This window comes from Corvus brachyrhynchos, unplaced genomic scaffold, assembly GCF_000691975.1.
Source record: "Corvus brachyrhynchos isolate BGI_N302 unplaced genomic scaffold, ASM69197v1 scaffold148, whole genome shotgun sequence".
Classification (NCBI taxonomy): domain Eukaryota; kingdom Metazoa; phylum Chordata; class Aves; order Passeriformes; family Corvidae; genus Corvus; species Corvus brachyrhynchos.
This window is the reverse complement of record NW_008239785.1, coordinates 942,503-953,824: the sequence shown is the minus strand read 5'-3', so window position 1 is coordinate 953,824 and position 11,322 is coordinate 942,503. Positions and strand designations below refer to the sequence as shown.

At 38.1% G+C, this 11,322-nt stretch overlaps 1 protein-coding gene across 5 annotated transcripts in view; it reads left to right on the top strand.

The window, feature by feature from the left end:
* FOXK2 (forkhead box K2) overlaps positions 1 to 11,322 on the top strand; it is a 69,198-nt gene that overhangs the window by 1,585 nt on the left and 56,291 nt on the right. For 4 of the 5 annotated variants that reach the window (XM_017743195.1, XM_017743194.1, XM_017743196.1 and 1 more), the window contains exons 2-4: positions 90 to 293; positions 382 to 507; positions 799 to 924. In XM_017743195.1, the coding sequence (XP_017598684.1) occupies positions 97 to 293; positions 382 to 507; positions 799 to 924 (449 nt within the window). In that variant the 5' untranslated portion in view covers positions 90 to 96. Of the gene's footprint in view, positions 1 to 89; positions 294 to 381; positions 508 to 581; positions 602 to 798; positions 925 to 11,322 lie in introns of those variants that run through there. The other variant, XM_017743197.1, reaches the window with a different exon arrangement.

Below are 11,322 nucleotides of genomic sequence, written 5' to 3'. Positions count from 1 at the left end.
CATCAGCCCCCGCTGTGCTGGCTCCGGACGCTGAGGTACCGCCTGTTGTTCTGAGCTGCCTCTCAATAAAGCCTCTCCTTTATTTCTAGGCTCACCATGTCCCTGCCAGCAAAGAGGTGTGGAAGGCCCCCAATGTTGTCTTTTCTGGAAAAGAAAAAGAGAAAGCAAAGTCTTGATAGAAGAAGGGGGAAAACAAGGATTTATGTGGGGAATCACATTGACCGGTGGCTGACACTTAAGGAAAAGTTGGATTTCAGAAACGATGCAGAAGTCGCAGGGTTTTTACTGGACATGTGAGTGGACTGTCACAATACTCCTCTGTTTGCTAATACCAAGTAAATAATTCTGGATGTTGATACCAATTGTGTATTTTCTTTCTAGGTATGACAGCTACAACCCGTTGTCAAAAGCTACGCTCTGTCCCCTCTCTGAGGGTGTGAGAAGGATCACTGTGAAGGAAGCAAGAGCGCTGTCAGCCAGCACTTCTTTAATAACAGCAGATGGAACGTTAGTACTGTCCTCTCCTTACTTGGGAAGGGTGGATGAAATCTTTTTCTTGGTACCACTTGAAAGACTGTAGCTGATGTTTAAAAATAATGAGGTAAAAGTTACTCATACAAAAAGAAAGTATACAGCTAATTTTAGTTAAATTGAAGATTTTGAATATCTTTTGTAAAGATTTTCTGTCTTTGTTTTCTTGTTTGTAGAGTTGAGTATATGACACTAGTGTAGATGAAACAGAGGCAGAACTTTTTGCAGAAGAAATGTTTCAGTTAACAGCTTGGGTTGTATTTGCAGGTATGACAGTGGTGACCAGCTGCTTAAAGAATCTGCTTGTTCTGGATTTGGAGATGTGAGAATTGTAACTGTGAAAGAGGAGGAAGAGATGCTGCCGGACTGCATGTTGACAAGGACAGCTGACACGTTAGTGATACTGTGGTTTTTTGCATGTTTTGCATTTGAAAGTATTTTGAATTGATTTTATTATCACGCTTAACTTCATTTATTAGAAACTCATATCTTTCATGCTCTGCTTCATTATCTAAAAGCACCTTAGTACATAATCAATGGTCCAGTCCTTCCGAAGCAAGAATCTGAAAGGGATGCTGGAAAAGTTGTAAAATTCCTGAGAGTACAAGCAGCAAATCCAGTGACTGCCTTCCTTAGTTGTGTACAAGGTTCATGAGTGCATAAGAAAATATCCAGTACTTTACATGTATCCCTGTCAGCAGTTAGGATTTTACAGTAGCACAGTGTCCAGGCAAGTGCAACTGCTTTAATGCTTTAACATTTCTTGAAAGAAAAATGTTTCATTTTTGACCCAGTGATGTTGCACACCAAGTGATGTGTTAAACTATCTAAAAATAGTGCCATGCTCAGCGAGGCCACCCCACCATCGACTGCTGGTGTCTGTTACTGCAGTGTCTTCAGTAACTGGGGCATTCCCAGTTGAGATCGGAGGAGCCTCCAATAGGTATGCTTGTCCATTACTTTCTCTTTAGGTTTTGATTATCCACAACAGTGTTACTGAATAATTCACCCATGTCTTAGTTTTCTGACCTTTAAAAAACTGTATCTTTTAATGTGTACAGGGAGACACAGAGACCATAGGACATTGCATTGGCATTGCATGATGTGTCCAAACCCCTCGCTAATATGGTGAAGTATGTCAAGTACCATGTTTGTCTGATTCTCATCATCCACTCTGGTTTTGCTTGTGACTTTCCTAATTGTTCTTACTTTTGATTTTAGTAGGTGAGCAAGTTGGGTTTTGGAAAGCAGTTCTTTGGCAGAGAAGAATCCTTGGAAGCTAGGTCAGGAGAAAATAAATATCAGTGCTGATGAAGCTGAAAAATTCAAGTACGTTCTTCAAAATAACGTTTTTCTCTGGCACTGTAATTTTAGTTTGGAGTGCAGCAGTAACTGAATTCCTGGGACTGATTTGATACAGGTGAGACAGAGGCTTTGTGTTTAATTGATTGCTTATTTCAGCCTTCTGAGATGTGAGAAATATTGTAAAAAATTCTTTGGTATGAAAACAACTTTGTTGCCCTAACAGATAAGGCAGTGAGGCTGTGGAACAGTCTCATGATAATAATGTGAAGATTCTAAATTCCACCAATTACATAAAATGCTGGACAAATGATCAGGCACGTACACAGTGGTAATTGTACAAGGCTAAGGAACAACAGCTGCCTAGGGATAAGGAGAGTCAAACATAAGAGGAGCTTAATGAGACAGGCATCCTAGGGCATGCTGTGTTATTTATTCCAGGGAATATTTACCTACCGGGAGTAGTTGTATAACCTCACTATGAGGAAAATGCTTTGTGTTTCAGTGTCTGAACACCAAATCAGTGGTGACACTGTCAGGTTTGTCTTTAGTTCACAGGAGAGCAGTGAGGCAGAGTGATGATGCCACTGAGGTTCTTACTGGCTGTGGGATGTACATACAAGGGTCAAGTCAGTTGCCCAAAGACGTGTTGATAGCTGAGCTTGGATCTTAAAAGCAAGACCAAACTCAATTGCTAAGTCACTGTTTTTAGAAATCTGGGCAAATAGAACTTAGTGAAGTTTCTTCAGAAAGGAACAGTGCTTATGTTAATGTATACTTTCTTCTTGTTTTAAAAGGTGTGATACTGCACTTCCTATTGAAGGGAGGTGATGCAGGCGGGTATTTCCTGCTTTCCAGGCACTTGAGTGTCATGTTTTCCTGTTGTTGTTTCAGGCTTTACCAAATATGTCTTTTCATTCTGTGCTTGTAAGAGTCAGGAAAAGAGCAAGGTCTTCTTGTAGGTGCTTTATTAGCACATTCAGCATTCATAGTCATAAAGCAGCTGTTGTATTCTAGGCTTTTTACTTTTGAGTCTAGTTTAGGTTGGCTAAACACTAACTATTAAGGAACTGCACACATCAAAGACAGTGGAGGAAGAGCACTTAAATTCAGCTTCATTGGTGGCTTAATGTTTGGTTTCTGGCTTGGTTTTAGTGTCTTGCCTGATGACATTGGCTTTCAGCAGTTGTTGTTGTAGGGAACTGAGTTGATGGAGAAACAGTGAGGGAGTCAAGTGACTTCAAGATTCCTGCCAGATGAAATGGTGTGGCTTTTTGAGTTGTGGCTGTTGTGAGGAGCTGGCATGTTGATAGAATAGGAAGAAAAGAATGTACAGAAATTCTGATTTAAAGTGGCATTACCAGGCAAAGCCAAATGGAAGGGTTACCAACCCTCATCCAGTAAGGTTCCTGAAGACATTCAGTCCTTCTCCAATGCTTCTTCTGTTATTGGCTTCTAACTTTAACATTGGAATTTAACCAAGCTAGTTTAAAATTCTTTTTCTGGTTTACATGTAGCAATTACAAAACTGTCAAAGCAGATAATAAACAGGTTTTTTTAATATATGTTATTTGCTCTAACATGGAATAGTGATGAGTCAAAGTAGTTGAACAGGGTTTTTTGAGGAAGCTTTGCGGAATTTGGGATTCTTCTACTGTTGTAGCAGTTGAATGATAGGGATTCAAAAATTCCTTTACCTGTATTAATAAGACAGATTCTCATGATAGAACTGCCCATGGCAGGGGCTTGGAATGAGATGATCTTTAAGGTCCCTTCTAATCCAAACCATTCTGTGATTCTATGAACTGCCTTTTCTGGAATTTGATTATGGACTGTATTTTTTTTTTCCTAATTCAGTAAAAAATGAAACAGAATACAAATACAAAATATATACTCTGAAGTGTCCCAGCAGTTCAGCAAGGAAGACTGAAGCCTGTAGGATGAGTTGGTGTCAGTCAGTAGTAAATGTTGAGTTGGGAAGCCCCAACTTTGTGGGAGGCTGCAGCTTGTCCCTGTCTCTCCTAAAATGGCAGTGGCAGCACCTTTTGTAATGATTTTTGATACACAGCTTTCCTCATAGCTGTGGGACTTTGCAAGACTCTGTATTGCAGAACTTCTCTTCATCTTGAGTAATGTGTTCTCTGAAAAGCCAATTACTGTCCAGACAAAGCAGTTGTAAAGTGTAATTCCCTTGGAAAGCGAATAAAAATCTCAAGGGAAGGTCCAGCAAGCTGTTAATGCTGAAGACTTACCATGAAAAGGTGAACAGCTGAGGAGTTTCTTAGCAAGCAGGAAAGCAAAACTTAAATTTAAAACAAAACGGAAAGAAAAAAAAAGCCTGATAAATATAACCTGCTTGGTAGGACAGCTTCCTGTGCTCTCCAAGCAAATCAATTTTCAAAGCTTTGTTTTGACTAGTTGCAATTTTTAATTGGCTTAAAAGATTCAGCTTGTACTGTTTTTGATCTTTAGTGTTCATAGTTTGTTTTTAATTAAAGAAGAAAAAAAAACCAAACAAAAAAAAACCCAAAACCCAAACCAGCCACCCCCCACCCCTGGCAAACCACAGTCTGTGGTTATTTCACTAATGTGACTTCAAAGTGACTGTAACACAGCTTTTCCTTACAGAAAATTGAGTGGTTATTCTAAGACAAATAATTTACTTTATTGAAATGCTGAACGTTGATCTGCATTTTGCTATAGTGAAACCTCTGTTTATACATCATAAAAGCGTAAGATGTTGGTCTCTTTATATGTATTGCACACAAAAAAGCACAAATGCACTTATTGTGATATTTTCTCTTATTTCCAAGTTGGAAGATTGTATTAAGGGAATGCACTTTCTTAGAGATACTTAGTGAAACATTATACATTTATTTCATGTTTACATATTTGAATGTCATATTGTAACTGTTGTTATTGTGTTGCTTTTCAGGGTGAGCAGCAAGAAGAAAGTCACACTCTTGCATAACAATATGAGGCCAGTTTTTAGTCCATTTTGATTTTGCTGTGAGGTTATTTTGAACTGTAAAGAATGACTGTAAGTTGTATGAAATTCCATGTTATGTGTTGAACAGCACATTAAACTTAATTACCTAAAGTTTTATTGTGTTATGTTATGAGTGGATTATTTCCCTGTTAGAGTCTGTACAGAGTTCTCTGAGGGGCAACAAAAAAGAACAAGCCAAAGTGCTCATGGTATTGCTCAAACTTAGTCAGAATTTAATAACTTTTTGTAGGTTATGTTAATGACTAAGTTCCTTACATTTTACTTAAAACTCAAGAGGGTTAAGATTGTAGTATTGCAGTGTCAAGTGTGCTTCCATCTGAATGTGTTTCTTGGAATGCTTTTCTTTGGGGAACAAATTTAACATATCCCATATATTGGAAGGCATTTGTGCAGTTGATTGATGCCCTGAAAAATGATGGGTAAAAATGCTGGACTATAGATAGTGTTGTGTTGGTGCCTTCAAAAAAATGAGTAATTGAGATCAGCTACTCTGGTGCTTATCTAAATATCTTTTGTTATTGAATCATTTGATCTCTTGCTTTGGCTTTTGATACTATGAAAGCTGATATATGAGCTGATACATGATGCATCTTAATTATTTTCTTCTGTAACAGAGATGAAACAAGTGGAGTACTTTCAGTAACTGAAGTTCTACAGAACAGTGTTGGCAGTTCCAGATCTGTTTTGTAGTTACCAAGTATGAGTAATCCTGGAAAGGTTTTTAACTGAGAAGCTGAGGTTAGTACTGTTGTGTTCAGTGTATGGTTGTCAGAAGCACAGAAACTTCCAGTCTTCTGATTTTAACTTTTTTTTTTCTTTAACCACACACTTGCATAAGCTTTCAGGTCTTGATCTTACAGTATTCAAGCCAGCTGGGCTTTCCCACCAACTTACACTAGAACAGCCTCTCTGTGGGGAGAAATTCCCCTAATTAGGTCATTAGACTCTGCATTCAGTTTTTTAAATGAGCTACTTCACTGGCTGTAAGAAACTGCTCTTGCTCCTAAATATTGTATTGATGCTTTAGAGGTATCAAAATTCAGTGTTGCTTTTTGAACAATGGATTTTTCTCCAAATGTTGCACAGATAAATCATTAAACAAAAAAAAAGTTGAGAAGGTAGTTTTTTGAGGCTTTCTCAAAATGAAAATGCTACTTCCTCTGTATTTGTGTTCTCTCTTTGTTCTGTACCTTTCAAATTTTTCTTTGACTACCAAACATTCATTCATGTAAATAACTCAGTTTGGCTCACAAAAGAAGTGTGACTGGTGACACTTATTCTTACTGAAGTGTCTGTCACTGCTCTCAGATTTTCAATTGTCGGTGTCATTACAGTGAGGAGGGAAGAGGACTCAGCCTTCAGTTATATTTTCTTTCAAAGTCTACAAGATCAGAAGAATCTGCAATTGCAGTAGCAACTGCACCATATTCTCAGCCAGTTCAACCTCATTCTTGGGCCTTTTTGAATGCACACTGCAAATATTTATGTTATTAAAGACTCACTGTTATGTGAGTGGACTGATACTGCCAGATTTGTTGAGTTGCACTCACTATGTAAATTACTGGTAGAATGATTATTCTTGTTCATAGTACTGGAATACAGTACAATTCATCCCTTACTAAGGTTTCCCCCAAACCTCCCATTAGACTGGCACTTCATGCTGAAGAAAAATCAAGAGAAATAGACTTTAAAAATTTCCTTTTGTAATGTTATAGTGTGACAGATTATATATTTGGGTTGCTATATGAGCATATGCTTTTGAATATCTGACTTCTGTAGAGCAGAATATTATCATTATTATTTTCCAGTGAAGTTAGCAGAATGGCAAATGGAAATTATTCTGAAACAAGATTCTTTCTTTCACCAAGAATATGATGAGCAGTGGCTCTGCTTTAGTCAAAGTGGCCAAGTACAGCTTTCAGCTCCTGTGGGTCTGTGGGAATTGTGGAACTTGACCATGTTCAGATGTCAGAACTAAACCCTTAAGAGTAACTTACCCCCTTATTCCAATGATACATTAAAAATGTACATTTAGGAGAATTACTTTCGGCAGAATCTTAAGTTGTGCTGTTGGCAGTACTGAGTACTTAGGGCATAAACCTGTAATGTTAAATGAGAAAATCTTCCGTAGAGATTTATAGTGAAAGGAAAATAGTAGCTATAAAACCACTGAATTTTGGTTTTGTTTTGTGTTTGTAAAGTGGACTTACTGTGCCATTTGGTTTCCTGAGAACTGTGGATCTATCAAATCTTTTGAAATGTGAGCATTTACGTACATAAACTGGGAAACTTCCATCCAAATAATGACAGTTCTGTGTTGATCTTAAATTTCAAACCATTAGTTAAAGAATTGAAGTTACAATGCACTGGTTTTCATAGTACTAACTTAATCCTCCATTACTTTGCCTTTACAAGAAGCTATTTTCTAAAATCCAGTAATTACGGTTGTGCTCTTAGCTGACATAATGTAGTATAGCATGAAAACTTCATGTGCCTTGCTGGGGAAAGGTAGTCTGGCCTGTTTTGTGATGTACTTTTGTAGTAAAAATCCCCTACAAAACAGAAGGAAAAATTGTTTAAAATAGCTCTCACAGATTTCTTGGTGAAATAAAGAGTTGTGCAGATCATCACAGACACACTGGAGAGGGGAGTAGAACTGAGGTGAGATACTGGAATAGAGTACTTAAAAAAACTGTTTCAATGCCCTGTTTTCTTGCCATTTCCAATGGCTGTTTGATTCTTTGGCTCTTTTCTTACTCTGAATGCTTAAAAGTCTGTAAAGCTTGATCAGACAGTCAAGAGGAATGCTGCACCGAGGCACATTATTTAAGAATATGATGGGGATGCAGGAACCTGGTTTTATTCTGAATTCTTCAGGCTTAGTAGATCATCATGGGTTTTATCATGTGGTAAAATTGAAATAAATTTGAAATACAACTTTTATAAGCCCTGATCATTTGTCTGATTTAGTAGTATGAAATACTATCATTGGTGTGAATATGCTTGTTATTACTTTTGCAAGAGGCTTTCATGTCCTGTACTTGCTAGTGAGGAGTCTTTTGGGCTTCTAAATCAAGACACTCAAACAAGTTTCAGCTGTGTGCCATGTTAAGCATGTTCTCATGAGTCACTGCTGAAAATACTGATCAGTGGATGGCAGGAAGGAGAATGCATCAAAGGAGGAATTCCAGAGGTGGGAGAAGTGGAGTTCCAGTTTGAGATATGTAAATGAGATGTGGATCAGAGAGGAACGGTGAACCTGAGTGTTGCTTGTGGTTTGAGTGGTTACTTGTGTCAGGACAAGCCTGCTTCCTCGCTTTTCCCTTGTCTCAGCAGAAGCAATTAATTTCATTTATAATTCCAGAGAGATTCCTCACCACTATAGCACTCAGAGCCCTGGAAGTGAGGATTGTGGTTTCCCAGTGCTGAGAATTCAACAGATAAATTGGACACTTCTGAGATCAGGTAGAGCTGATAAGGGTGAGAAGTTACATCTTCACCACCTCACGTAGGTCACAGAGCAATACTTTTTGCTGTAGTTCTTGTGTATAAGTGTAAAACTGATGTGTATTTAAGATGCCAAAATCAGTCTGCTCTGCTCAGTGCTGTTTGTAATTGTGCTCTGTATGCAGTGTTGAGCGTAGCTGTATCCAGAGACTGCCCAGGATATCTAGAAATAGAGAGGGCAAGTGTTTGTGTGTGCATGTCTGTACACACACTGTCCCACTCTCCAGTTTATTTTATGAAATCTTAAACTAACATGGATTGAAAGGGACCTCTGAAGGTCATCTCATCTACCCTGCTCCAAGCAAGGCTGACTTCAGGTTTGGATCAGGTTACTCAGAGCCTTGGCCTTCTGAGAACCTGGATATTTATAGAATTTTGAAATGTTGTTTCATAAAACATAGGATCCAGAATGGTTTAATTTTGCATTGCTGTTTTCCATGTTTCTTTTTCACTCTTATTGTAGTAGTCAAACTCCTGATCCATGGCTTTTAAGGTATGCGACCTGACAGTATGGGAACCCTTAAAATACACTCACGTGGGCAACTTAATAATACAGACAATTTCTGATTTGAATAGCTTTGTATGTGCTAGGTAACAGTGTGTGCACGTGGAGATGTTCTAAGATGTATCACAAAGACCTTTCTTTCTCTGGCTTTAAGGGAGGATATATGGTCTGAAGTGAGATGACCACAGGCACCGTGTTAAGTAGTCTTTTTTTATGTGATTACTGTTGTGTGAGGTGTTTGTTGACATTTCCTGTCTGTAGTAGCAAAAATACTTCAGTAAGTGTGTATGCAGTAGGTAGAGACAGTGAAAAATCAGGGTCTCTCGTATGGACATATGTTGCTATTTAATTTAGTTACACTGGCCCTTTGGCTTCAATCAGGTTACGTGAAAAACTGCATATGCTTTCCCAGAAAAATGTTGGGTTTAGATATTTTAAATCTAACTGAAGAAGTAACTGTTTTTTCAAGATAGGCTATTCTTTTCTGAAGTAAGTGTGTATTCCTGTTCTTTATCTCCACATCCTTGGAATATCTGTTAAATTTCATCCTTGCTCTTCTTGGTTTCTCTGCACAAATTTCTTTCCCCTGCTATGTGCTCCTTCTTGGTTGGACAGCCTTGGTGCAGACATTAGAAGACATTTCAGCAGAAGAATTTCATCAGTGTTTGTAAGCTTTGTTAATAATAATTTCAAAGCCGTTTTTGACATGACCTATTTTTCAGATGAACACAGTAACACTAAGACAAGAAGTGCTATCTTCAGTGGCAAAAATAAAATCCTAGTGTAGTAGGATTTTTTGGAATTTAAAAAATCCATCATAGGATAAACTTGACCTGGCTTTGAGTATGGTACAATAGTGTTTAGCTTGTGATTCAGCTGTTGATCTGGGATGACTTAAACTGAGTCTCTACAGAGCAGCTCTGATAATTCTTGTGCTGGTTTAAATCCCAAATTAGATAAAACTACTTGGGGATAATAGAGTTCAACATATTTAATATATCCCAGTGACTTGTCTTTTCTTTTCCAGAAGGGCAGATGAAAGTACAGGTTGCAGCAGATAATTCTCATAGGTGAAAGTGATTCTTGTCTGTAACATCCTGATTCAGTGTGTTATGTGGGCTTACAGCTATGAGCTTGAACAAAAATACCTCACCAGGTTGTGCTTTGGTTGTGAACTTTGCTATAAATTAAGACAGCTGCAGATGTGTTTGTGAACGTGTAGAAAAAATAACTGTTCCTGTAATTCATGTAGCTGTTGTCTCCCTATATCTGAAATAGTCCTAACTCAGCAATTTTTAAAAGTCCGGTCATAAGGTAAAGATTTGCATAACTTTATTTCAAGATTGATGAATTATAAATAAATATAGGAAATGCAGGAATAAGGTATTTTTTCTTCTTTTTTCGGATAGTTTCCAAAAGCCATAGCCAGAAGAGGATCTCTAATGGAAGTCTGGAAATGCTCTAGTGAATGTGCACCGTGTTCCTGTCAGGCCCCCATTCCAAGGCTGTGCAGGGCTGCCAGGCTATTCAGGGTAACGGTGGCTCTGGGGTGGAGCAGGAGCCCTGGGCTCGAGTTCCAGCTCCCACAGCTGCTGCTGGTCTCCCCTTTTCCTTTCCCAATTTCCCCATCACCTCTGACAGCACTGCACTTTGTGAGTCCCTGTGGTAACCTGGAGACAGGAACTCACCTAAATACACCCTCAGAAGGGTGGTGTCTTTTTGGATTTTTTTTTGTTGTTGTTGTTGTTTTTTTAATTCCTGTCATTGCTTTCATGTGGTTTGTTCTCACTCACACCAGGGAGATGCTGTGAGGGTGGGAACCAGTGGCAAGCCCAGGAAATGACATTACCACTGCAAGCTTGGGATTGAACTGTTGGCTGAACATTGATTTGTGATGTGAAACACATTTTCACCTTGTAGTCATGTATAAAAGCACTGAGGAAAAAGCTGATCCAGCTATTTAAATTATTATGTCAAGTTATTCTGGGATCTTAGGCAAATAATACCTATTTTTGGTGACAAATTTAAAGCCTATTGAGCATTAGAAATAGGATATTAAGGGTTTAACTTAAAATTATGAGCTTCCAGAATGCTGATTTTAAGAACTTTTTTCTTCATTTGCCTATTCTGTCTCATCCCTTCCTAAGAAAAAAAAAAAACCCAACAAAACACAACCATAAACAGGTGTTAAGAGGAAAAAAAAAAGTTTATGAAGATACTTAGTAGATGTTTTAAATTCACTTGTTTCAAATTTTGATTACTCTTTCATATCAGATCTTTGTGGTGTAAAATGGCAAAGGTGAATTCCAAACTGCAGGGCAGTATTGATGTATTTAATGGTGAGGTGACACCAAGCATTCTCAAAGAGGGTGAGTTTTTGTTTAAAAATCTGTAATGGGAATTGGAAGGAAAAAATATAATTAGGTACATATATGTTTCTCTTAGGATGTCCAGTGATCACCTCCTT